The 26,904-nt window shown below is 63.5% G+C and overlaps 2 protein-coding genes across 8 annotated transcripts in view; one reads left to right on the forward strand and one right to left on the reverse strand.

The window, feature by feature from the left end:
- Positions 1-4,446: 4,446 nt before the first annotated feature.
- Positions 4,447-6,505, reverse strand: PVALEF (parvalbumin like EF-hand containing). Its single transcript, XM_058703952.1, has 4 exons — positions 6,390-6,505; positions 6,024-6,159; positions 5,609-5,724; positions 4,447-4,632 (listed from the first exon to the last, which is right to left on the reverse strand). Exons 1-4 carry the CDS (start codon positions 6,493-6,495, stop codon positions 4,589-4,591), a joined length of 402 nt encoding a protein of 133 aa, XP_058559935.1. The 5' UTR covers positions 6,496-6,505; the 3' UTR covers positions 4,447-4,588.
- Positions 6,506-16,643: 10,138 nt separating this feature from the next.
- AATK (apoptosis associated tyrosine kinase) overlaps positions 16,644-26,904 on the forward strand; it is a 33,970-nt gene continuing 23,709 nt past the window's right edge. For 5 of the 7 annotated variants that reach the window (XM_058703930.1, XM_058703931.1, XM_058703927.1 and 2 more), the window contains exon 1: positions 16,644-16,967. Coding sequence is in view for 3 of the 7 variants with exons in the window: in XM_058703927.1 (XP_058559910.1) it covers positions 16,886-16,967 (82 nt within the window). In the remaining 4 variants the exon portion in view is untranslated. Of the gene's footprint in view, positions 16,968-22,030; positions 22,479-26,904 lie in introns of those variants that run through there. The other 2 variants (XM_058703928.1, XM_058703933.1) reach the window with 2 other exon arrangements.

The following is a 26,904-nucleotide window of genomic DNA, read 5'->3' on the forward strand; positions in this document are numbered from 1 at the left end:
ACAGGGTGCTCCTTCTCCAGGACGCACCTCCCCTCCCTCTGCCAGGCGCACTGGGGAGCGTGTGCTGGCCAGGAAGTCCCTCCAGCTCGCACAGGGTGACCTCCTGCACGTGGGTTGTGGCAGGGCCGCCCCGGGGGAGGGCTGAGGCAGCTCGCAGGGCGCTCACTTGCTGGACCGTCCCCTGTCGCTGCCGTTCCCTTCCTTGGGGTGTGTCCAGCCTCGGTTCCCTCATCTGCACAGGAGAGTCTTTCTCCTCTTTGGTGCCAGAGCGGGACGCAGCACGGAGACTCACAGGCCCACTCTGGCCCGACCCCTGCCCGGGGCGGGGGCGTCTGCTCGGGGCCGTCCACGTCCCCTCCTCGTGGGGTCGTCTCGTCCTGTGAGATGCTGGATGGGAAGAAGTGGCCGTCTGGCGTGCGTGACTGGGGCGCCCTGTCTGGGGCTTGAGGGGCGGAGGGGCTGCAGGCCCACTTCCTCCCCGCCGGGCCAGTGTTGCCCCGGAGCTCAGCCCCTCTACCTGCAGTTCTAAGAGTCAGGCTGACCTCCAGACGCGTCCTCTCGAGTCCCGAGAAGGGGGGATGGCTGGGCCCCAGGGGTGGGGGCTCCTTGAGGGGAGGGGCGGCAGGCACCAGCTCAGACCCCTCCCTGGGCTACAGCTGCAGCCAGAAGGAGCCGGCCACTCGCTGCCCTCGGGCCGGCTCCCAGGGGCAGGGTGGGGGCCACACCGGGGAAGAATGGTTCGGACCTCCCCCCTGTCTCCTGTAAAAGGTATTTTTGTCTGAAGCTGTCATTAGGAGTTGCCAGGGGGAAGCCGCTGTAAATTACTAAGCTATGTATTTTTGCAAGTAAGGTGTTCAGCAGGTGGGAAGACAGACAGGGTGGGGGCCAGAGACGGGGGTAGGCAGGAAACCTGTGCAGACGGGCAGAGGTGCTGCTCCAACCTGGGGCAGCCTGACTTCCCAGCCCAGGCAGGACCGGGCGCCACCCGGCAGGAGCTCCTCGAAGCCCCTATGGGCAGGATGGCGGGGACACCCTGAGTTTCTGACACAGTCCTTTCCCCAGCTGGCTGTGAGTTATAGGGGCAGCTTGGAGGGGGAGATCTCTGGCCCCACCCCACCCAGACCCTGTCCCAAGGCCCACGGCACTTGTGGCCCTCTAACCTGTGCCTTTTTGGAGACCAGTGACAGCACAAACGAATCCTTGAAGTTCCTGTTGGATCAGTGCCAGGCAGAACCATGAGCAAAACAAACCAACAGCCTGCCCTGTGGGGTGTGCACCGGGGGCAGGGGCCTTGGCCTTTCAGAATTCCTCTACTTCCCTCCCTCTCCTTTAAATTTGATCTTCTTTTCTTTCTCTGACTTCTCAAGAAGTGTTCTTAGATCGCCGATGGTCAGCCTTTCCCTTCCGAGCCCACGCAGCAAACACTCTATTTTCCTCCAAGCAACACGAGACTTGGGTTTATTGTAGTTTCATTATTCTTAGGTTCAAAATATTTTTTCTGTGAATTGTGGGTTGTTTAGCACTGCATTACTTTTCATTTTGGGTTTGCTTTCTCACTTGACTTACCCAGGGTCAGAAAACGTGTTCTATGTTATTTCAATTCTCTGACTCCATTGAGACTTGCTTTATGGCCAGCGTTTGGTCAATTTTGGTAACCGCTCTATCGGTGGGCGTAAAGAGAATGCAGTTGTTGGATGCAGAGTTGATCTTTATCGTTTGGGTTGAGTTCACTCTTTGTGTTTCTAGTCTTCCATGTCCTTACTGCTTTCTTTGCTCCTCACTCTGTCAGTCCCCAAGAGGAACGGTAAAATCTGCCCCTGTGGTCATGCATCACCTCTTTATCATCTTAGTTGGCTCATTTTTGCTTTACGAATTCCAAGGTTGTGTTAGTGGGCGCATATACATTTAGAGCTGTGTGTTCTCCTAGCAGACTGACCCTTCACTTTTATGAAATGGCCTCTTTGTCTAGCAGCGCTCTTGCCTACGGTCTCTGTCATCGGACAGTGGTGACTGTACCAGCTTTCTCACCATACTGTCTGCATGGTGTCTCCCTGCGATTCTTCGTACTTCCAGGCTTTCCGTGCCCTTCCAGTTAAAAACAGCTTGAAACCAGCCACAAATAATATGCAAATTAATGGGCATGGCCAGGGCTGGCCTGTACGGAGCTGCATTTTGCCCCTGATCCAGAGGGATTTCTTCTGCTCTGAGGGGAACTGAGGGGAGGGACTGGGCTAGCTGAGGCTGGTCTCCAGTTTCTGTGAGGACTGGCTTGGTTCTCCTGTCCTCACTCCTCACTTCCAGCCCCTTAGGGCCCTAAGCAAAACCCCTCCTCCTCCCTGGAAGATACCAAACACTCAGGAGGCCACCAGATGCCCTCCTCAGCTGCCCAGCCTCTTGGCCACCGTTACTAACTGGCAGATGCCTGGCAGGGAACCTGTGCCAACATGAAGCTCAAAGCCGTCCTTCCCTGGGATCTCAGACCCCACGTCCTTGGTGCTTTTTTTCCTCACAATGAACATAGTAAGTGAATGTTATAGTGTATTAGGGGCTGGTGAGTGCTACGGGGAAAGATAACAGAGCAAGGAGACGAGGAAGGCATGGGGAGGGCATGTGTGATGTACAACAGGGGAGTAAGGATTGGCTTCTTTGGGATGTGACATTTGAGGAAACACTGAAGGAGGCAGCAGAGTTAGTCACACAGATCTAATTCTAGGGAAGAGCATGCCAGGCCCAAGAGACGCTGTGCAGAGGGAGCAGTGAGGAGGCCAGTGTGGCTGAAGTGGGGGCTGAGGTCTGAAGTCAGAGAGAGCATGGGGAGCCAGACACGTGGGCATTCCAAGGACTTGGCTTGACAGGGGAGCTTCTAGAGGGTTCTGAGTGGGGCAATGGATCTGACTTCCTTTTTTTTTTTTTTTTTAAGTAAGCTCTATGCCCAATGCAGGGCTTGAACTCACAACCCCGAGATCAAGAGTCTCCTGCTCTATCGACTGAGCCAGCTGGGAGCCCCAGATCTGACTTGTATTTTTTTTTATTAAAAAAAAAATTTTTTTTAACGTTTATTTATTTTTGAGACAGAGAGAGACAGAGCATGAATGGGGGAGGGTCAGAGAGAGGGAGACACAGAATCTGAAACAGGCTCCAGGCTCTGAGCTGTCAGCACAGAGCCCGACGCGGGGCTCGAACTCACGGACCGCGAGATCGTGACCTGAGCCGAAGTCGGCCGATTAACCGACTGAGCCATCCAGGCGCCCCTGACTTGTATTTTTAAAGGCTCTCCCCACTGCTGTGCTGAGAACCGATTGTCAGGTGGCAGGTGGGAATCTTATTGGGGGGCTGTGGTAGTTGTCTGGGCTTTCTGAGGGCAGAGCCAGTGGGACCCCCACAAGGGTGGGTAAGGGGAGGAGTGCAAGATGATATGTGAGTTAGGCCCTCGCTCCTGCCACAGCCCAGTGAGGGTGCTCCGGAGGGGCGCCTTCACTTCCGGGGTGGTCCAGCCACCTTTGGCCCCTCCTTCCTGGAAGGTGGGGAGTCCCATGGAGACTGGAAGAGAGAACCCACTTCCTGTAAACCTCACCATAAGCCACACATGCCCCTGTGTTCACCCTCCACACGTGGCCGGGGGAGGCTGGGAAGGGGGCCCAGTGCTCTCCCCGGGACCAGCCCCAGGATGGAGGGGGAGGGCAGCCGTTACCCTCTGTGTGCACATCTCAAAGCTCCTGGACTGAGCAGCCCCGGGAATGAGGCAGCACAAACAGGAAGGTGCAGGTGACGAGTCTTTGGGAAAGGCAAATCAGAGCTCAGCCCTGGGCTCTAAGCTAAGCTTGAGATGCCCTTTTCCCGTGAAATGGGGCGTCGGGAAGCCAAAATGGACACAGGAGTCAGGGCACAGGAAGAGGTGGGATATGGGAGCCCTGGCCACCAGGTGGTGCTTAAACCGCAGGACAGAAGCACCCGCCCTTCCCAGAGGACAAGCATGGGGGGGGGGGGGGGCGGGGTGGCAAGGCCCCAAGGGGGAGGGGCTTCTCTTCTGCAGGAAGAGGCTGGGGAGAAGGGTCATCAAGAAGAGGAAGGAGAGAGCCAGGAGACAACGCAGGACACAGGCCAGGGCCCCCTTGGGACCCTGGGGTCTCAGGTGTCCCCGCTCTGTGTTCACGTGGCTGCTGCGTGAACCCAGGGCAGCCTAGCAGAGTGCAGCTGGGGCTGGGGAAGGGGGTCCTACAGGGGTCTGGGCCCAGCAAAAGCTGGCCGTGGAACCCCTCTGCAGGTGTCCCCAGGGTTGTGGGGACAAGGAGGAGGCAGAAGGGGCAGGGGCTGGATGCACCCACCAGCCCAGCCTCCCGTCTTCCCCCCTACACCCCATAAGCCTGTCCCGCCCCCCCCCCCAGCTCTCCCCTAGACCCATGATCCTCTCCCAGCTCACTCACTGCCCCCCAAGAAACACTCGGGCTGCATTGTTCATTTAATGACATTTTTCTTCCATTTCCCTGGCACATGCCGTGTCCACCCCCATGGCCTCCTTGATCGGGCACACAAACACCCCGCGATGCCCCGTGGGGTAGCTTCCTCTGGCCCAGGGCTGGGTGTGGCACTACTTCTTTGGAACTTTCTCCTTTTTGATCAAGTCAGAAAATTCTAGAATAGGAGACAGATTTCTGGTGAACAATCCCTTGCCTTGTGCCCCTCAAGTCCTGCAGACCCAACGGGAACACACGCCCCCTTTGGGGGAGGGTCTCACAAGGGAGGGGACCCTGCATCCAGCCCTCCTGAGCCCTGGGGAGCAGGATTGACCCCCACAGTTGCTGTGTGCCTTGTGTCCCCACCCAGGGCCTGCTTGGTGGAGGTGAGCCAGCCCCCTTTGGGGGTTTAGGATGGACTGGGGACCCTCGGTCCCCTTTGTGGAGACCCTCAGGAATTCCCCTTAGAGTTCCTGAGATCATCCTGCCTTTCTCAGGCAGAGAGGCTGGGGCACTGAGTCCGAAGCGAACCCTTTGGCCAGGCTGCCCCTCTGTTAATTCTAGGGGCTACCTCGTAAGTCAGGGTTTGCAGGCCCAGAGAGGTGAGGACGGGCTCACAGCTGGCAGTGGGGTCTGGAGGTCCGTCTGTCTGAGGCTCTGAGCCTTGCTCGACTCTTCTCAGGGTGACCTTGCTGCCCTCTGCCCTCAGGCCCCGGGGCCAGCAACTTGGGGGTGGGGGGGTGGGCGGGGCTGCAAGATGCCCGGACCCCAGGGTAGCCATGGAGAGCCCGAGGCCCCGGTCCCTCTCTTCAAACCTCCCTGCCCATCTCAGACCACCGCGCTCCGTCCCCTGCACCATGGACCGCTGCTGCGCCCTGGCTGACCTTGCCCACGGCCGCCTCAGCCCGCCTCTCCCCCACCGGCTCCCCTCCGTCCAGTGAGCGCCCTACCCGCTCAGCCTCCCTGACGCTCAGCTTCCCATCTGTGGTGGGTGACGGTGCCCCCCTAAGGAGGAGGCTGTTCGCTTGGTGCCTGGGGGTGGGCGGCCCTACTCAACGTTGCCCCGAGCTGGGTGCCTCGCGACGTGGGGTCCGGGAGCGGCCGGCCAGGAAGGTCCCTAGACACCTCTGCCCCCTTTGTCTGTGCTGACCCACCTTCGAAGTCGATCCTGCCGTCCCCGTCCGTGTCTGCCACCTGGATCATGGCCTCTGCCTCCTCGTCCGTCAGCGGGGCGGTGGGCGTGCTGCTGGGGGCGATGGACAGGATGTACCTGGAGCCAGGGGTGGGGCTCGGGTCAGAGCTGAGGGGGTGTCTGGCCGGTGCCCGATGGTCTGCAAGGTGCTCACTCCCCACTTTACAGGTGGGGAAACTGAGGCCCGGCTGGAGAGTCGTCTCTGGGCCTGGCCCCAGTGCTGTGGACCTGGCCTGTTTCCGGCCGCCCCACCTCCCACGAGGCCAGCTGGGGCCCAACGGGGGGTGCCAGGTCTTGGGCCGGGGTGGATGCGGTGGCCGTGGACTGGGCACGGGGCCCGAGGCTCAGTACCCCTCTCCCCAGCCACTGGCCATTACTTGATCTCATTCCACTCGATGAAGCCACTCTTGTCCTTGTCCAGAGTCTGGAAGGCCTGGCGGATGGCGCTGTCCAGCTGCCCCGAGGCCTGGAACTTCTGCATGTACTCCAAGAACTTGAGGTAGTTGAAGGAACCTGGGACAGCCAGGCGCAGGTCACGGGGAGCCCAGAGGGAGGCTTCTGCCCTGGGGGTGGGGACGGCCGTGTCCTGCACTTCCCCTCCCTCCACCCCTGTGTGTGCGAGGCTGCCCAGCCCGGGGAAGGGGGAGCTCACAGACGGGCTCCTGTGTCCGCTGCTTCCTTGGCCGTGGCTGGGCCAGGCCCGGGGTCGGGACACGGTGCTGGGGACGAGGGGTGTGCTATACCGTGATGCCTCATGTCCGTGGGCAGCAACTCTAAGTCCTTGTCTGACAGGGACGTGCCCATGGCCAAGGCCATCTTCTTCATCTGGGAGGAGAAGTCCTCGTCCATCCTGGCCCTGCGGCGGACAGGGAGCCGGCTCGGTGGGTGCACACGGGTTGGGTGGGGGACGCTCTGCTCAGACCAGAGCAGACACCTCCCCTGCCTGGTGCCAGCTCCTGCCTCCCGAGCAGGGTCCCCAGGGGCCTGGACCAGGCCCCCGGCTGCCCTTGACCACAGAGGCCCTTGGGGCCCCTGGCCTTACAGAGACTCCCGGGTCCAGGGCCCTCGGGGAAGGTGTGCCTGAGACCTGCCTCATGCCAGCCGGCCCCCTTGACGTACCGCACCCATTTTACAGAAGAGGCTGAGGCCTGCGTCCGGTAAGTAACGATCACAAGGTCCTTCACTCCGCTTCCCTCGCTCCTTCCGGGCCCATCTCAAAGCCGCCTCCTCTAGGAAGCCTTCGTGGTTACCTAAAGCCCCACCTCTTTCCATCAGGACTCAGGACTCGGGGCCCCCAGCCCCGGCCTCGCTCCCCAGACCCCAGACGGGCGGGTATTGGTCTTTCTGGCCGGCACCTGACCACCCACAGTGAGGTGTGCTGAGCGCAGGCCGGTCTCAGGCTGGCTGTGGATTGAGCCTAGGTGTCCTGAGCAGGGAGGACCACGGCCCGTGGCGGAACGCATGTCACTGTCCTCCGTTCGCGGAGAGCCCGTGTCAAGCAGGAGCCACCGAGGCAGGCCAGGACTCCAGTCAGGCGGGTGGGGGTCTGGTCACAGGCCGAGGGGCCAGCAGGTGGGGACCAGGCTGTCCTGCGGTCAGGGCGGTGCCTTGTGACCCGCCGGGCTCTCGGGTTGCCGTCCCTGGGGGGGGTTGGGTTCTGGAGCTTGTGGCAAAACAGCTATTTCAGAGGCTCCTTGGCCCTCTTGAAAGTTCATGGGGTGACAGAACTTTCTGGAACATACTTCCATGGCCAGGAAGGGCAGCCAGTGGCCCGTGTGTCCTGAGTGGGGCTGGGCAGTGACTGGAGGAGTCTCTACCTTCTTCCCCAATAGAGAAGCCACAGGTCAAAGGTTGCACCTCGACCCTGGCAGCCCCGGGGGGCAGGGAGTGCTGGACACAGCCCCCTAGCCACATCCTCCTTCCTGATCCTGGGCATGCCTTACAGCTGATCCGGGCCTCGGGCTCCTCATCTGTGAAACGGGGCGACCCCTGCCCGCCCTGCCCCTTCTCACGGTCGTGTGAGGAACCAGGAGGGAAGGGAGACGCCGGGGAAAGGGCTTTGGGCCCTGGAGCGGGCCTGGAGCTGAGCCCCCAAGCGTCAACCCTAACAGCCAACTTCTGCGGCTGGCCCAGGGGCGGTGGGGGGGGGCGGTGGTCAGCTGCGGTCAGGGGCAGGCCTGGGCCACAGAGTCGCGCAAGACAGGCCCCACCACCCCACATCCTGGGCTGAGACTCCGATTCCCCCTCTGCCACCCTGGAGTCTCAGAACTCCACTCTGGAGGGGGGGGATGCCCTGCCTGCCACTTGGGGCCCCGCCAGAGCCAGGGTCGCCCGCTTTACAGAGGATGGCCTCGGCCAAATTCCAGGCCAGGTCTGGCTGAGCCAGGGGTGGCGTCCCGTCTCCGGAGCCTGGTGGGCGCCCTGGGCTGTGTCCGTTCACCCGCTCCACCCCACTGCTCTGAGGGTACCCCCCACAGGAAGGCAGGGGAGCCTGAGATCAGAGCCAGAGGGGGGGACAGGGCCTGGGGCCTCAGGCTGCCGGTGGTGTATTTCTAGCCCTGACCCAAGGCCTGGGATGGAGTCTCACTCACCCCCGGAAGGAGGCTGATAGGTCCCGCTAGAGCTGGGGGGTGGGAGCTGTGGGGCACCACACAGAGCCAGCCCTTTGGTGCCGTGGGCCCCCTGCCCAGCCTCCGGGGCTGCTCCCAGTGCCTGGAAAGGCACCCGCTTCGTCCTTGTCCTCCAGCAGGACCCTCCCTCCCTCCCACCTCACTGACTTCCCCCGCCAAAGCAGGATTGGAGCTTTAAAGCCTGGCTAAGACCCCCGCATGTCCCCAGCATTGCTATGTCCTGAACATCCTCTCAAGGCTGGCAGGGGTCAAGGCTGGCAGGGACCTCCCCCACCACCCCAGACCCCTGTGGACCACCCGCGGAGCCCCCCTGGGGGCTGTTCTGCCTCTGGCACTTGCCAGTGAGCCACCAAGTTCAGATGCTGACATGAGAAAAAATGCTGCATGGGCTGGGGGGAGGGGGAGGGTAATTGAGGCAGGGGGTCGCCTCAGACAGGGACTGGGTCCCAGGGAGGGCTGGGGGTGGGGGTGATGGAAGTAGGGGCCCCACTGGATGGGGACTGGGTCCCAGGGGATCCAGAGCTGGCTTAGCGTGCCTGCCAGAGTCAGCGGGTCCGTTGGCCTTGGACCCTCCCCACCCCCAGGCTCCCTGACCCCCCCACTCAGCACCTGGGGCCCTGAGGTGAGTGAGTGGGTCTCAGCCTCCCCACACTGCTCCCCAATAATAACACTTTCTTGGAGGCCACACCAGCGTGAGTGTGCACACGTGCCCACTGCAGCAGACCCAGGCACGCGCAGCTGCCTTTAGACTGGGGCTCCCTTGGGGCTGCCCCTCCCCTTCCTCCTCCTTTTCCTCCCTCCCCCCCCCCCGGACCTCCCTGCAGTCTCCTCAGCCCCCTGGACCTCCCCCTGTCCTACGGATGAAGATGAGGCCCCCAGCTTCTGCCAGACGCTCTGGCTGGGCCCAGAGCCCATGCCCCCCTCCCCAGGCAGGGCTCACCTCTGCCTGGCTTCCTTTGAGGGTTCTGGGTGGCAGGTCAGGCTGGGGGTGCTAAGAGTCTGCTTTTATACCTGCAACCCCTGGGCCTGTTTACGGCTTGGGTTGCACCTGTCCCCCCTCCCTGCCCCTCCCGGGCACTCCAGCCTGGCGCTGGCCTCCCCCAGGGGCTCGCTGGCACCTGGCACATCCATACTGGGCTGGGCAGACTGACCGCTGGCAGCGCCTGGTCTCCCCAAGCCGGGGTGGGGGCGGGGAGAGTGGACAGCAAATGTCTGTTGTATTAGGTCCCACCCTGCCTGCTGGCCTCATAGGGCTGAGGGGAGTGGAGGGGTCCAGGAGATGGCTGGTTGGGCCTGCCAGGGTCACTCAGGGCGTGCAGGCTGGCCAGCATGTCCGAGAAGCCACCGGAAGCCACTGGACAATGATGGGACCTCCTCCGGTGAGCATCCAGGCCGGGCGGCTGGCCTGTGTGCATGGGTCACTGTAGGGGGCCAGGGAGCCATGTCAGGGCTGGCCATAAAGGTGAGGCGGGGTCAGGGAAGTCTCTGTCAGGCCACGCGGCCTCCCACCAGGGCTGTGGGACCCCAGGCAGGGCTGGCCTCTCTCTCTGGGTAGGGCCCTCCTCGCAGGACAGTCACCAGGTTGAGAGCAGGGAGACCAGAGACAGCTGCACCCCGGGGACCCTTCCTGGCTGTGGTCTGCCTGGAGACACCTTATGTCCGTTGGCTTTCTGGGCCCGTGTGCTTCACCAACAGAGCCGGGCCCCGATAACGCCATGTGGAACAGCCCCTTCCCAGCCCCAAATCCAGCTTTCCTCTGTGTGGGTTTCCCTGGTGATTGTGCACAGCGCGGACACAGCTCTGAGATCTGTCGTCTCTGTGTGAGTCGCTCACACATGTTACTTTGTGTAACAACTTCATGTGAGGTCTGCAAGCTAAGGATGTTCCAGAAACTTCTCTCCCTGGCCACTGCTGCTGGACCCTGGACAGATCCCAGCATTTTTGTCATAGAGATGCTATTTCAATGCGTGTCTCTGTCCAGGGGAGTGTCTCCTCCTTGGCTATGGTCACAAGAGCAGGATGATTGGGACAAACCGTGGACGGTTCCACGTTCTTGCCCTAAACATTCCCACACGCCCGTCTGCTCCGTGCCCGTGTGGGATGCACGCCTGCACGTGTACGCGGACCCCGAGGTCTCGTCCCCAGCAGGCAGTGCTGACATTCCCTCAATGTACACTGTTCAGCACACAAGGAATGAAACACTGGACGAACCCTCACACTCATGAGGGACAGGAGCCAGTCACAGAGGACCACGGAGCGTGTGATTCCATTTGTCTAGAATATCCAGAATTGGCAAATCCGTAGAGACAGACAGCAGGCTGGGGGTTGCTGAGGGATGGAGGGGTGGGAAGTGAAGAATTAAAATAGAACAGGCTTTTATTTTGGAGTGGGGAGAACGTTCTAGAACTGGTTGCACAACATTATGAATGGGCTAGATGCCACTGAATCGTTCATGTTAAAATGGTTTGCTTTATGTTACACAAATTTTACCTCGATAAGAAAAAGGAAATATTTGGGGCGCCTGGGTGGCTCAGTTGGATAAGTGTCCGACTTCGGCTCAGGTCATGATCTTGCGGTTTGTGAATTTGAGACCCGCGTCGGGCTCTGTGCTGACAGCTCGGGGCCTGGAGCCTGCTTGGGATTCTGTGTCTCCCTCTCTCTCTCTGCCCCTCCCCCGCTCACGCTCTGTCTCTTTGTCTCTGTGAAAAATACACATAAAAAAAAATTTTTTTTAATGTAGAATGGGAAACAATGCTTTTTTACAGAAAGATTGATTGATTGATTTTAAGGGAGTGAGACCGTGAGATCACAAGCTAAGCCGAAATCAAGAGTCGGATGCTTAACCGACTGAGCCACCCAGGCGCCCCGAAACAATGCTTTTAGTGAAGCATAAATCAGAGAGAAAACCTAAAAAGTAAGCACCAGTGAAGGGTCTCGCAGTGTGACTGACCCAGTGCTGAGCCCTGCTCCGTCTGCCCCTGCATATTCCAGAAGGCCGGGTCTGTGTCCATTTCTGCCTAGGTTGCGGGTAAGGGGTGGGAAGCCTGGGGTGAGTTCCTGGGATGGAGAGCGGGCGGACGGGCCCTTGGAACCAGCACCTGCCCTGAGCGGACAGATAGCTGGCTTCTGGAAGGCCCCTCTGCTTTCATTTCTGTCCAGAGTCAGGCCGCACCCCCTCACCTGCGGCCCTGGGCCCGCTCTCTGGGCTGAGCTGGCCTGGATGGGTCATGGGGGCCACCTCACAGCTCTGGGCACAGTGTTGTCCCCGTGCACGGGCACAGCAGGCACTGCCTTCTCCTGCCTGGAACCACTGCTGGGGGAGAGGGGCGGGCCTGGTCTCCGCACCCCCTCTCCTGCCCCCTGCAGAGCCCTCAGCAGCCCAGCCCTGCCCCAAGGCCCGCAAATATGAGGGGAATCAGCCCTTCTTTCACAGGAAGCCGTTTTTACATAAGGACAAGGCTGGTGCAAGCCTCAGACTCCTCCCAGGTCAGGGCCTGTCCCCCTGGGGGTGCTGTGGGGGCCAGGCTGGCTTGGAACTCTGGCACTCTTGGTGACTGCGTCCTGCCTCTTTGGCAAATGCCAGAACCCCTTCTGTCATCCCCCTGCCAAGCACAACAGTGGGAGGCAGGCTCCTGTAGGAGAGTTCTTCTGGGTCTGGGGCAAGTTCAGGGGGAGGGAGACAGGCCTTTCCCTTTGCAGCTGCCCCTGCCCACCACACACACAGGCAGGGACAGGCACCTGTTCCCCTCCTCCCACCCCCAGGCTGTGGCCACATTCCTGGTGCAGCAGGAAGGGGTGGGCCAGGGGAGCGGGTCTGGGGCTGTGGGTGCCGTGAGTCTCCTGGGGGTGAAACCCCTGCAGGCAGGGTGTCCCTGGGGCCCTGCAATGCCCACGGTGGTGCCCGTCCCCACACGGGCAACCTCGTGTGCAGAAATGCCAATGTGTCTCATTATTACAGGAGAGACTCTACAGATGCTGTCCCTGTGCCCTTGGCCCTGCCCCGTCTCCACCTCTGTAGGGGGATGAGGGGGCCTCCCAAGAGGTGTGTCCACACCCGAATCCTGGTACCCGTCAATGGGATCTTGTTTGGAAACAGAGTCTTTGCCAATGTGCCCAGTTACGATGGCATCATTCTAGATTGGGATGGGCCCTAAAGCCACTGACAGGTTCCTTATGAGAACAAGAGACACCCAGAGGAGGGGAGAAGGCCACAGGATGATGGAGGCAGAGATTGGAGTGACATGGCCACGGGTCGAGGGACCCCTGGGGCCACCAGGAGCTGGAAGAGGACAGAGACGCTTCCCCTAGACCTTCAGGGGATGTGCCTTCCAACCGTCAGTTTCCCTCCTCGCCCCGGAGTTGTACGAGAGCACACTTCTGCTGTTTTCAGCCCCCCCGGCTCGTGGTCATTTGTCAGGGCAGCCCCAGGACACTTAACAAGCCCCCTCCCCTTGACCCTCTCATGCTCTCCCCCTCCTGCTCTCTCTCCCACCCCAGGCCTGTCCCCCACTGTGACACTCTCCCCAAGCCTCAGGTGCGGACCCAGCTAGAATGGAGAGCAGGCCCCCTCCCTTTATTAGGGGCCTAAAAGGGGGCCTGCGTGTTCCCAGGGGGCACAAAGGAGGCTGCTACCCCCCAGGCTGGCCAGACCAGGGGCTCGTCTGGGGTGTGGACTGAAGGGGTGCCAGGCTGACGGGCAGACATCCCTTTGTCTCAGGCCCCCGACGGCTCTGTTCCTGCTCCTGTCAATCAAGATCGGGGTATGTTGCTCATTGCGGATTTCCTCATTGATTTTGACCCTTTAAGGTATTGCATTAAAATATCAGTTACCCACGGGGCGCCCGGGTGGCTCAGTCGGTTGAGGGTCCAACTTCAGCTCGGGTCATGATATCACGGCTTGTGAGTTCAAGCCCCGCGTCGGGCCCTGTGCTGACGGCTCAGAGCCTGGAGCCTGCTTCTGATTCTGTGCCTCCTTCTCTCTCTCTGCCCCTCCCGCCACTCGTGCTCTGTCTCTCAAAAAAATAAGTAAGTGTAAAAAAAATTTCAAAATATCAGTTAGCCGATTCCTAAGTGCGACAGCTTTACTGAGAAATAATTCACACAGCACAGAGGTCACTGTTTAGAACGCACAATTCTGGGTTTTGCAGGTGTACGAGCATCACAGGACACTTCAGTCACCCCAAAAGAGGCCACGCACCCCTTCAGCGGTCACTTCACTGGGCACTTGGCCCACCGGCTGTGTCCTATCTCTGTGGCTGGGAGCAGCGTGGGGCCCTCACACGGGGGGTGGGGGGCACCCACAGCCTCTGTCCTGGTGCATTGGGGCTTCCCTCGCCGAGCATGCCTCCGGGGCCGGCCTGTGTCCCCGCAGGTGTGACGCTTCATCCCTTTCCTGCACGGGACGTGGGCCCGCTCACCTGCTGAGGGACAGAGCGGCCTCACTCTGTCACCCCGCCCGGCCCCACACTGCTCCTGCACATGCTGCCAAAGCCTCGGGCTTTCCCGCGTCTCCTCTAGGCCCAAACTCCCTCTGTAGACACCATTCCCGGCGAGGCCCAGCCCCCTTGGATCTTTCCGGGGACAGGTGCCCTCCCCTCTCCACCCCAAGCACCAGGGAGGCAGGAACAGTGTTTCACACCATCTGCCCGAGATGCCTCTGTGACCCCGTGCTGTAGGCCCAGAGGCTCCTGGCCGTGACCTCGATCCCCGTGGCCTAGGACTTCCTGTGGGTCCTGTGGTGAAGCCAGGGAAACAGCACCTGCCAGCCTGGCCTTTACGGGTGACAAGCCAGCCCCTTGGGCAGCGGTCGCCCAGGTGTGTGGCACCCTGACCCCCACCTTTATTAGGCCCAGCTCTGGCTGTGGAGGGCTCTGGGGCTCCGGCCTCCCCCCGGGTCAGGGGAAGTGGGGGCATGTCTTCAGGGACCTCCCCCCACCCTGGGATTGGTATAAGCCAGACCTGCGGGAGCCCTGGGCCATCCCTGCCTGCCCTCTACGCTGGGACCTGTCTCTCTGTCTTGCTGCCCCCACCCCTGACACTGGGCAAGCAAGCAAGCGCCCCAGGGCACAAGGTGTTGTATTTGCTGCTGGTGCTCGGATCCTTTGTCTTCCCTGTGTTTTCTCAGAGGTCAGGGGGCTGGACCTCAGCCCAGAGGCCAGGGAAAGAGTCCCAGGCAGCCTGGCCAGCCCCGAGCAGCTCAGCTCTGCCCTCCACAGGGCTGCGGCGCCCTGTACTGCCCAGTGGGCCTCATCATGCCGGAAGAGGGTCAGGCTCGTGCCAACCGGGGGCCCTTGGGCTCAGGAGACCCCGGCAGGACAGCGGTTCCTGGCTCTGACTCCGGGGAGCATCCAGACAGACCCTCCCCTAAATTCCAGTGCCAGGCTTCCTGCCCCACACCGTGGTGACGGTGATGCTTGCCGGCTGGCCCCACGTGGGAAGTACCAGTCGAAGGGACAGAAGAACGCTGGCGGTGGGGGGGGGGGGGGATCTGGAATGCCTCAAGTTCAATGGTTACCATGCCTGGGACACAGCAGGGCTGCAGGAAAACCTCGGAAGACCCTGCTGCCTGGGATGGGGCGGGGGAGGGGCGTCACTGTGGCCAAGTGCCGGGGGAGTGTTGCAGCTGGAGCCCTGGGGCTTTCCCTGCCCTGCCTGGACCCCAGAGGAAGGTCCGTAACCCCAATGCTCCAAGATCTACCCACCCTCTGCATGAGGCTTCCGCTACGGGTGACCCCTGCGTTTGAGTGTGTGCCCACATGTGTGTTCACAGGCAAACCGTGTCACAGGGAACTGTCTTCTGACCCTGGTCACTGAGGCCAGCCACAGTGGTGCAGAGGGTCTGGACAGAGATGGCCACCGGTCATCTCCCCTGCCTGTCCCTCAAGGAGCCTCCCCGGGGTCCAGGTATCCGGGGCACCTTCCTGGGTGGGCAGAGGCAGGACCCTCCATATGGGGGCCGGGCAGTGCTGGGCCTACCTCCTGGGTGGGGAGGGGAGGTCGCGGACTGTGGACCCAGCCCCTTTTCCTGGGTACACTCCGAGATCACAGCCCTCAGTCACCTTCACCACTGGTGGCCTCTGACCCTGCTCGCCCCCGGGATCTGAGCACCTGTCCCCACCGGGCCCCTTACTGGCCGTTCCACCTGTGGCTCCTTTATCCTCAACAGCGGCCTGTGGGGTCAAAGCTACTTAGAGCAGCCTCCACACAATCAGGGTCGGTCAGAAGGTTCTGGATACCCTGTTCGCTCCCACAGGCCCGTGGTGGGTCGGGACTGTTCATAGCAGGGGACCCTTAAGGTCTGAAGGGAAAGGAGGGGACCATTCCTTCACCCATTCCTTCACCCCTTGGTGGGGCACTTTCTACACAAGGGGACCCCTTAGAAGAAGGCGGCCACCTTCTGGCGCCCTCTCCCTAAGGGGCTGACTCCTCAGCGGGAGCCTGCGTCCTTGCTCTCCCCAAAGCCTTCGCAGGCCCTGAGGGCAGTAGGTGCCCCCTCCTGCCTCCCACAACACCCCTGCCCTCCAGCGGGGCCCTGCCAAGGGGTGTTTTGCTCATCGGCCGGGGAATGAATGGATGGATGAACCAGCGTGACCCAGGTTACATAAAACCCAGATCCCGACTACACTGTAACTCTCCCGGCTCCCACAGGGGGAGGGGCGTTGATCTCAGCACCCCCCCCCCCGCCCCCCCAACCCCGGCCGCCCGCGGCCCACGGGCCCCCTGCAGCGGGCGCCGCAGCGGTGCAAGATGGCGCGGCGTGGGGGGTGGGGGTGGAGGGGACCGTCCCTCGGTGCCCGGCGCCGCCGCCGCGCCCGCCCCAAACGCCGGGCGGGCGCTGTGCACTCCCGGGTGGGGGCGGCCGCCTCCTCCTCCACGGTCGTCGCGGCGAGGCACAGGCGAGGGTGGCCAGTGCAAAAATAACCCCCCGCCAGCGCGGGCGCCGCCCCAAGGGCGCGGGGCCGGACCCGAGCCGCCTCCGAAACCTGCGTGTGCGGGCCGCGTGCCAGGCCCCGAGCCCCGCGCGCGTGGCCCCCCGCGCGCCTCCTGGCCCCCCTGCGCGCGCTTTCGTGTTCCTCCTGCGCGCCACGGTGCCCACCCCCGCGTGTGCCGCCGTGCCCTCTCCCGCGTCTCCGTGCCCCCTCCTGCCTCCGTGCACCCCCCCCCCACCCGCCTCCGTGCCTCCCCCGCGTCTCCGGGTCTCCCACCCTGCGTCTCTCCGTCCCCTCTGCCCGCGCCTCCTCCCCACGCCCCGTCCCGGCGCCCCCCCCCCCCAGCCTCCCGGTCCCCCCTCCGCGCGGCTCCGTGCCCCCCCCCCGCCCCGCCGGGGAGGGAGGCCCCCCCACCCCCCCGCTCCCGCGCGCGCGCCCGCCAGTGTTTTCGGACTGCACCAGCCCCGGAGCCCCGCGGCGCCGCGGCCGGCCGGGCGGAGGCTCCTCGTCTGCCGCCGCCGCCCCGCGCCCGCACCGCACCCGCCCCGGCCCCGCGGCTGCGGCGGTGGGCGCTCGGCGGGCCGGCGGGCAGGGCGCGCTCCGCACCTGCGGCGGCCGCTCGGGCGATGGCGCGGCGCGGCCCGGGGCCCCGGGCGTCCTGAGCGCAGCGTCAGCCCGGGGATGCCCGCCGCGCTGCTAGCCCTGGCCATGTCGTCGTCCTTCTTCAACCCCAGCTTCGCCTTCAGCTCGCACTTCGACCCCGGTGAGTCCGCTGGCCGCGCCCCTGGGCCAGCCCTCTGCCCGCTGCGGCTGCCCCCAACCTGCCGGTCCAGCCCGCCAAACCCCCCACCCCCACCTCCAGTCCAGTCCCCCCCCCCTCCCCCCCCCACTGCGGACATGATGCTTCCTGAGCCGCGGTTTCCTCTTTTGCATGGAAATTAACCCTTTCCCCACCCTGAGTAGAGCCCGCGGGAGGAACTGCTCTGGGAAGGACCCCCTAGGGGCCTGATGGTGGAGGTGGGCAGGCCGTGGTGCCGGCACTGGCACAGCTGAAGCCTCTGGCAGGGGGGTGGGCGGCGGAGGCTCAGGTAACTGGGGCAGGAGGCCTGCATTGGCCCCAGGTGTCCAGGGGAGGAAGTGGCCAGGACCAGGGCCCCCCTGGGAGGTGTGGGAGCGTTGCTTTGGGTCCCAGGCCACCATGGCCCCTTGCCCGCCCATGGTCTTGGTGTGGGAGGCCCCTGTCGGTGTTGGGGGCAGGTTCTAGGGAGCCCTGCCTGGCTGACCAGTAGCCTGCATAGGGAGTTGGGAGCAGCGGCCACCCACAGGACGGCCCACTGGGCAGAGGCTCGGGAGAGATGGGCTTCGGTGGGTGTCCGGGCCCCCTGGACAGTGTGGGGGAAGCCAAGGCAGCACCATCTAGCTGGCTGCAGGGGCCCTGGGGCCCAGCCTCTTCTTCTGCCAGCCTGGTGGCACCACATTTACCCGTGGCTGCCTGGCCTCCTGGCGGCGGTGGGCAGGTTCAGTGGGCCCAGCAGCCGGGGGCAGCTGGAGGCCCGCATCCGTCACCAGGAGGTGGTAGGCTTTCTTCCCTCCGTCCCTCCCAGCTCCGGGCCTCCTCCACCAGCCTGAGAGATAAATCCCTGCCCTGGAGCCATGGCCCAGGGGCCCGAGTCCCACCCACATGTCACTGGAGCTTTGGCACAGGCTAATCCAGCCAAAACAAAGCCGGGCGCACATGTGACAGGCTCTCCTGGGTCTCCCTCCCTGGAGCAGGGCCCGGTGTGTGCAGCCACGCGCGGGGTCCCCTGGGCACGGCCCCATCCGAAGGCATTTTGCTCCTGGGAGGAGGGAGCTGACGTGAAGTCCGCCTGTTGGGTTTAGGGTGTGGGTGTCAGTCCCTCAGAAAAGACTTCCCAGGCAACCAACTCCCAGGGCTTGGAGAAGGTGCTGTCATCAGCAGCTGGCCCGGAGGGCGGACAGCAGCAGCCCTGTGCCCGGGCAGCCTTTAGGGACAGGCATCCAGGCCCCTCCAGGCCAGCGCTCCAGGCAGCGTGCCCTCTGGGAGGCGGGGGGTCCAGCTTCAGCAAGTGCCGGCCTTGGAACTGGTAGCAGGGTCGTTTGTGCTTGTGTGTGTGTGTGTGCACGCCAGGACTGACCCCGGGATGGAAGCCCTCCCCCCACCCGCCCTCTTGCACAATTTGTGGAGCCCAGACTTGCCCTGTGTGGGGTTCACTTACCCCCTCCCTACACTCGGGTGTGTCCTGGGCACAGACCCTTCCCCCACTTTAGAGAAACAACAGTGCAAACAGCTGTGATCAGTGTAATCACAATGTGTCAGTTTAATGACTTCCAGGGAAAAAAGTTGTCGGGAGGCTGAGGGGAGGTCTCCTCTGCAAGGTCAGTGAAGGGCAGAGCTGTGTCCTCGTGTAGAGGGGCTGCCCTCAACGGCGGCGGTGGGTAAACGGGCAGGGGTGCAGGGTGTTGGCCCCACGGGAGCGTTGGGGAGGAGGAAAGGTGGGGTCCCCTGGCCTCCCGCTGAGCGCCCAGCGTTCAGAGCCCAGTTCTCACCCGCTGGGGTCTCTCTGCCCAAACCCGCCTCTCTGGGGCTGGTTTCTCATCTGTAAAATGGGATAACAGTGCTTACCCCCAGGCCCTCGTGGAGGTTAAGTGCCTGGGGAAAACTTGGGGCTTAGTGAACAGAGATGCTATTTTAGAGGTGGTTCCATGGCGCCACCCAAGAGTGGAGAGAGGTGCCTCTTTTTGAGGGCTGCACGTGTTGGGGGGTGCGGGGGGGACCATGCTGGGGGCATGGTCCGGAGGGCAGGGAAGACCCGAGGTCTTGGCCGTCTTGAAGTTTGTGTCTGTGGTTGCCCAGCAGTCAGGGGTGGACAGAGAGGCCAGGCCCGTGCAGGGAGTCCCTCATAAAGTCACCAGGCCAAGCCATGTGGCTTTCTTGGGATTCCGTGGTGGTCCCTATGGGCGGGAGGCAGTGACGGTGGCAGTTATATTGAAAAGGGGACTGGGGCATTAAGGAATCTGCTCCTGAAATCGTTGTTGCGCTACATGCTAATTTGGATGTAAATTTAAAAAAATAAAATTAAAAAAAAAAATACTAACCAAAAAAAGAAAAAAACAAAGAAAAGGGGACTGAGTTTGAGGCCGAGGCTGTATCTGCTCAAGTGTGACCTGGGGACCCCACCTAAACCAGTGCCTGCCTGGGCCACCACCAGCTCTCGGGTGTGGGCAGGGCCAGGTGCCATTGGGGGGGGGGGCAGGCGTGCATGTGTGGTCTTGGGGCACCTTGGGCCTGTGCAGGCTGCCACTACTGGGGTCCTCTTTCCCAGGATACGGGTGAGGGTGCGGGATTTCTTGGTAGACGTAGCCGTGTGACTTCAGTGCCGTGTGGCCTTGGGCCGAACGAACACTCGACCTCTCTTGAGGTTCAGTCCCAAATACGTGAAACCTCACCCTGGAGAGACCAGGTGGGAGGCGCGAACTGAGGGATGATGGGTGTGTCACAGGGAGGGTCAGGAGCAGTTGGGCGGGGCCAGGAGGGACAGGATGGTGTGGCCATGAGAGAGTGAGGGTCCCCTCTCCTGTAGGAGTGTCCCGAGGGGGGACCCGGCCGGATGAGGCCTGAGGGACCTCAGTAGGTGTCTGGCAGGTGCCGGCCTTGGTCACCGTGCTGCATTTCTGGGCAGGGCTATGAGTCCCTGATCCCGGGGGGCCTGGGGCTGTCTGAGAGGCCGCCTCCAGGTTCTGGCTTCTCCCCGAGAGCTCCCCTCCCTGACCACGTGGCCCTCTCTGTGCCACCTCAGTTTCCTAAGCTGTAAGGTGCCCACCTCTGGGGGTCACGTGAGGGTTCACGGGGTCGGTGGCGTGAAAGCAGGCGTTGGCCACGCCAGTCGAGGCTGACCCAGGGCAGGGGTCCTGTGCACTGGCTGGTGGGACTGGGGGTGTGGGAAAGTTCCTGGAAGACAAGGCAGCCCCGGCCGGTTCCCCCCGCCTCTCAGCTCATGTCGTGCCCCTGGTGGATCCTCACCCCGAGCCTGGCCCACGGGGAGCTCACTCCCAGCACAGGGCTGGGCACAGCCAGGGCCTTAGGGTGACGCCTCGGTGGGGGGGGGGGGGTCTGAGGGGACAAAAAGAGGGGTGTACCTAGGGGAGCTGAGGACCCCGGGGGCGCCCGGGGAACTGGCAGCAGTTTGCAAGCCCGGCTGCCCTGAGGCCTGGCCGGAGCCGGAGGCAGGCGCTCCCAGGCCCCTCCGGGACCACACAGGCACGCGGCCTTCTCGTGTCCTCCGGGGTGGGTCCGCGGGGTGTGGGCCAGCAGGGGGAGCCATGTCCCTCCGGGCACAGGGGGAGGTGAGCCGGTTTCTTTGCTTCCCCGCACGTTCTCCAGGAAGCCAGGCTCTGCCCTTCCCTCAGTGGGGCTGTTTCTCCCCCACAGGGCCCTGCACCCACGCAAAGAGGCTCACACACACTCGTACACGCGTGAACGCTCACGGATGCACACATGCCCTCCCATGAGTGAAAGTGATACACCCACGCACGTGCTCACGCAGACTCCTGTGCGCACACATATAAACTTCACACACACCCCCCCACTCCTCATGTGCACTCGCACACATACGTGCTCATACACACCTGTGCGCACACATAGAAACCTCGCACACACCTGCACTCATGTGCACACACACGCACGTGCATTCTCACCCACCTGTGCACACACCTGCACTCCTACGCGCACACACACACATGTGCTCACACGCACGTGGTCACACACTGTGCACACATATAAGCCGTCGCACACGCCTACGCTCTTCATGTGCACACGCACGTACAGGTGCAGGCCTGCACACGTGCCCCTTCACACCGATGAACACACACGTGCACCTCGTGCGGACATGCCGGGGCAGAGCCTGCCCGTTAATAACATGTGTGGTCACCTGCTGGGGCTGAAGAGTGTCCCTCGGGCGCAGTTAGCCCTGAGTGTGGCCTCCTGACCCGCTGGCTGCCCGTCCGTGCTGCTCCGGCCTGCCCCTGACCTGAACTTGGGGCTGGCCTGGACCTGATCCCTCCGAGGCCAGACCATCTCCCCGGCCTTGGGTGACCTTGGGCCGGGCATATTACTGCCTCTGGCTTCTGTGCACGGACTTTGCCACCACCTTGTCCTTGGGGGTCCCGGCCCATGAGGCCCCCGCCAGGGCCGTGACCTCCTGGTTGTCGCACCCACAGCCCCGTTCTGCTGTTGATTTCCGCTGGCCTGGGTGGGTACTAGGGCATCCTGGGTGGGGTCGTGGCTGAGGGGAGAACCAGATCCCGCCTCCCCCTCGGCCCCCAGCTCCATCACTGCTCTCCTTACAGTCATGGGGGCAGGGATGTCTGTGCCCGAAGCAGGTGGCCTGGGGCTCCGGGGTCCAGAGCTCTCTGTCCCGGTGGCTGGCCCTCAAAGGCTGCCTCTGCTGTCCCCCGGCCACGGAGCCTTTCCCAAGGGTGGGCCCCTCGACCCACAGTCTTTCCTGGGGGCGCGTGCCTCTCCTTTATCTGGGAAACTCCCCCGCATACCCCATCTTCCCTGCCACAGTGGGCTCCTGGGGGGAATAGTGTCCCCCACCGAAGTTCCTGTCCATCTGGAGCCTCAGGATGGGAGTCTTCGTAAGTGTTCAGGGTGGGCCTAAGTCCCGTGGCTGAGGTCCTTGCGGGAATGCGGGAGGCCACCTGGCACCCCCAGAAGCTGGGAAAGGCCGGCAGGACCCAGAGGGAGCGTGGCCCTGACCGAGGACTTCTGGCTCCCAGCGCTGTTGTGCCCCGTCCCTGCTGGTGATGTGCCGTCCGGCAGCCCCTGGTGGCTCTGAGCCTGCCTCCCGCCCTCCGCCTGCCTCCGCCACCTGTGCAGACGGGGCGGCCGTCCCCACCTGGTGGAGCCTTGAGAAGAAAATGAGGCGACCACGCGCAGGCATCCTCAGGACCTGCCTGTCGCACGGGAAGGGGCGCCAGCGGGACGGCGGCCCGAGGCCTCCCCGCCCCCCGCAGAGGAAGCAGCAGAGGAAGCGAGGGCAGGGGACGCAGGGCCGGAGGCCAGTTCCCAGGCGGCCTGTCTGGGCCGTGTCCACGCCAAGCCCCCCCCCCGCCCCCCCCCGGGCTTCCTCGGGCAGTGGCAGGGCCGAGGCGGGGCGCCTGGGGGCCCCGAGTAGGGTCAGGGGTCTCCGGAGAGTCACTCTGGGGTTAGACCAGCGGTCGGAGCCACGTGGGAGCGGCCGCCCGGAGCGGGGTAAGTGGGGGTTTCTGGGAGGACAGGGGCCGCTCTCCACCGTCGGGCCCCGGGGGACGGGGGCTTGTGGTCGCGAGGCCCCAGCCCCTGCTCTGGGGAGGAGGAAGTGGCAGGACAGGAGTGGGCAGGGCCAGTGCAGTGGCTGGGCGGCCTAGGGGTCGGCGTGTGTGCATCAGGCAGTGGGGTCCTGGCGACGGGAGGTCACCTCCCACAGTGGGGTGTGGCCGGACCTGGCCTTGCTCAGCCCCGGCGAGGGTGCGGTGGTGCCCCTCCCCATGAAGGGTGTGCCCACCTGCTGGTCAGGGTGCCCTGGCCGCTGGCCTTGGGCTGGCCGGGGAGACAAGCTGTTCGTCCATGGGAGCCGGGCCGAGAGCAGGGGAGCCTGGGTCCCACGTCTGGACTCCGCCGAGGCCTCCCCTGTGCTGAGGCCGGTGTGGGAGCCCGGCAGCAGGGTGGTTCTGGGGACACCGTCTTGGGGACTTGGGGAGTCCTCGTGGGGGTCTGGCTCCGGGGAGGGTCCCACAGGCTTCATGCTCTGCCACGTTAAAATTCTGAATGATTTTGAACAAGGGGCTGCGGGGGCCGCCTGTGGTCCCCAGCAGGTGCGGGGGCTCCGACCCCCCGAGCAGGAGGACCCAGGGCCTCCAGTGGCTGTTGCTTGGCCTCAGGCCGGGCGGGTGGGTTGTTTGTCGGGTGTCCGTCCCACTCACGCCGACGGCACTGTTCCGCCGGTGACCTGGTGTGGACGGCCATTGCCTTCTGTCCCCGACTTCCCTATGACAGCTTTGTTGAGATAGAATTCACATTCCACGGGACTCACCCCGCCCCTGGCTTTTTCTTTAATTTCTGAGAGGGGGAGGGGAGGGGGGGGACAGAGGCCCTAAGCAGGCTCCACGCGGACAGCAGCGAACCCGATGGACGCGGGGCTCGAACTCAGGAACCGCGCGATCATGACCTGAGCTGGTCACGTGCTCAACCGACTGAGCCGCCCAGGCGCCCCGGACTCACCTCCCTGAAGCACGTACGCCGGTGGTGTTTACTGCACTCACGGAGTCGTGCAACCATCTGAGCGGCGGGGTTAGGAACGCTGGTGTCCCCATGCTGACCGCCAGGCCCTCCCCACTCCCTGCCCCCCACCGGCACCGCGTGTGCCTCCAGGGGCTGGCCTCACGTGCACATTTCGCGTCCACAAGTCGCGCAGCGCGGGGTCTCCCTTGTCCCCCCCCCCCCCCCCCCCCATACGCTCGTCAGGGCCCTGCTGGGAGAGCGGCTGGAGCCGCTCAGGGTGGGGGCAGCCGCAGTGGACGTCGCGGGCCGCCCAGCGCGTGGTGGCCGCCAACCCGGGGCGCCCCGCGGCAGCCTTACTTGCCTTTTCCCGCCACTGGGCGCCTTCGAGGCCTTTCCGGGGCCTTGTTGCCCGTTTGCACGTCTCTTCTGTGAACGCCCGTTACAGCCTTTCCCTCATCGGTCGGGCGTGGTGTGGACGCGTCCTGGGCCAAGCTCCTGGCCAGACACAGGTGTCGTGGCGCTCGCGCTTCTGAACGGGCTGTGCACCCCCCAAGAGGCAGCTTCTAGCGCCCGTGGATGATCCACCCAAAGGCGGAGGGGACCGTGTGTCAGCCAGAGGGGAGCATAGAGGCAGGCCGCGGCACCCGTGTTAACGGTCCTCACCCAGACCCCCAGGCCCCCTCCTCAGGACCAGCTGTGAGAGTGCACCCGTGGTGCAGGAGGGGGCTCTGATGTGGGTGGTGGCCAGGCCTGGGCTTTCTCATGTGTCACTGGACAGTGTGCAGATTGCAGAACTTCCTTCCGTCCCTGTGTTTGTGACAAGCTGGCCTGATGTGGGGCGGAGCTGGCCGGCTGCTCATCTGGCCCTGGGGTTCGGTCCTGGGGTGGAACCTGGAGGGAGCCCCCAGGGGTGTGCCCCCCCCCCCAAACCGCCAGTGTGCGCTCCAGAGCACGCGCGTGATGGCGGGGAGTGCGTGTGTGTGCAGGTGTGAGCGTGCAAGTGTGTGTGCACGTATCAGGGAGCAGGCACGTGCGCGTGCATGTGAGGGCCTAGAGGTGTGCGTGGGTGTGCGTGGGTGGGAGACTGAACACATGAAAGCATGTGAACGTGGCAGCAAATGTGTACGTACTTGAGTGTGTGTATGTGTGTGTGTGTGCACACGTGCGTGTGAGTGCCCGTGTGTGAGGACGTGGGGACCTGTGTGCTGTCCCTCCCCCCTTCTCCGGAAAGAAGGCCCCAGGGCCCCCGCGGAGGTATCCTGCCCCTGGGGAGCTGGAACCCAGGCTTCCCCCTCTTAGGCTCTGGGTGAGGTTCTAGGTCCCGACCCACAGCGACAGCAGGAAGGGGGCTGATACTGGCCACGCCAGCTGCCGGGCCGCCCTCCGTGGATCTGTGGTCGGGGGCTCCGGAAAGAGCCCTCTCGGGTGAGCGGCTGCCGTGACCCCACTTGGCCTCTGGCCACAGCCGCCCGGGCAGGCCGTCTGCACCTGCAGGGCTTTGAGCCGTGACCGCCGGCTCCAGGCCTGTCGCTCTAGGTGGACACTCGCGCTTCTCTCTCTTGGAGGGGGCGTCCCTTCCCCTCACGGACCCACCTCTGTCTTTGGGGTGCACGACTGTTCAGATCACCTGCTCACCGTCCAGCCCTGTGTGCACGTCCCCCGCCCCCTGTCCTGCACAGAGCAGGAGAACCGGGACTCGGGGGTGAGAGGTTTGGAAGGTTCTGGGGTGGGAGCAGTGGGCCACAGCCTCGCCACCCAGACGCACCTGCGGGGGGCAGAGGCTGGGCAGCTGCGACCCTGCCCAGAGTCGGGTTCTGAGGTGGGGAGGACGTGGTCAGGTCCTTCCCCCCTTAGGCTCTCTTAGGCCCCTCGGGGCCGTGCGTGACGGTTCTGGATGCAGTCCCGGCTCTTGTGGGGTGTCTCCTGCAGGTGTGGCTTTCGTCCCGGGGGGGCCCGCGTGTGTCTCTGGCTGCCACTCCCACCCCGGCAGCCCGCAGCCCCCCTTACAGACAAGTGGGAGCTCTGGTTTCAATCCCCGGTCCGTTCTGTCATCCTTCCCGCTGATCTCTGAAATCTGGGGGAAGAAGGGAGGAAACACATGAGCCTGGGTCCCCCTGGGAGGCACCCGGCCACATGAGGGCCCAGACCTGGTGGAGGGCGCCCGTGTCCCCGCTCCAGAATTCCGTTCCTCTAGGGAAAACTTCCACGTCTGGGCCCACAGACCAACCTTCGTGGAGAACCTCTGCCCCCTCCACCCCCAGCACTGGCTCTGCTCCCAGGACGGCTGGTGGGGGTGGGGACCTCTCCTGCCGGCCACCCCCCCGCCCCTGGAACCCCAGAATCCTGCTGACTCCTGCTTGCTTCGGCAGGGGGCTGGGAGATGGGGGTGTCAGGGGCAGACGATGGGGTCAGTGGGGCCTCCCTGGGACGTTGGCCCCTGACACCCTGGGCACGCAAACTGCCACCCTTAACACTGTTCACTTGCCTCATCCTGTTAACTCAGCAGAACGCCCTCCTGGCTGTGGTTCCTTCCTGTGCAGGACCCCGTTTGCGTCACCGGGCATGGGGGCAGGGGGACTGGTGCCAGGATGTCCTCAGACGCCCGGCCGAGGCCCCGCCCCGGGCCTGCGGCTGATCCCCGCGCTGGAGTCCCCGTGGGCTGGGCAGCCTGGGCACGCCACGTGAGGAGCCCGGGGCGCACTGGGCTGGGCTGGGGACCCCTCGGCTGCTCCTGCTGGGGAGTGAGCTCTCCGTGGTGCGAGCAGCAGAGGGCATCAGGCCTCGATGGACAGTACTCTCTGTTGTGGACGTGACCCTTGACCTGGCCTCCACGGGCGTCTGAGTGCTCTCTGGACACTTTGAAATCGAGGTGAAGCTCACGTAACGTAAAGGGGACCGTCTGGAAGTGAGCGATGCAGGGTATTTAGTGCCCAGTGTCGTGCACCCACCCCTCTGGTTCCAGAACATTCTCCTCACCCCGTAACGACACAACGAGCCACCAGCAGCCACTCCCCGTCGCATGGCCCCTGGCAAACACCCCCTGTTTTCTGCTGCTCTGGAGACTCCACACCTGTGGGGCCTCACGACACTTACTTCCCGTTAAAAAATCATGGCATCGGGCGCCTGGGGGGCTCAGCTGGCTGAGCATCTGCCCCTGGCTCAGGTCACGATCTCATGGGTTGAGAGTTCGAGATCCATGTCGGGCTCTGCCTTGTCCCCCTTGCTCTGCCCCTCCCCCACGAGTTCTCTCTCTCTCTCTCTCCCCCCCTCAGAATAAAATAAACAAAAATTAAACAAAAATCATGGCATCTTAGTGGTCAGACTGCTCACTTACCCTTCAGAGCAGATGCCAGGTGGACAGCAGGGGGTGGCCTCTCCAGAGGAGACTGGGGAAACCGAGGCACGTGGCGTCGAGGTT

This window comes from Neofelis nebulosa, chromosome 16 (assembly GCF_028018385.1).
Source record: "Neofelis nebulosa isolate mNeoNeb1 chromosome 16, mNeoNeb1.pri, whole genome shotgun sequence".
In the NCBI taxonomy this organism is placed as follows: Eukaryota; Metazoa; Chordata; class Mammalia; order Carnivora; family Felidae; genus Neofelis; species Neofelis nebulosa.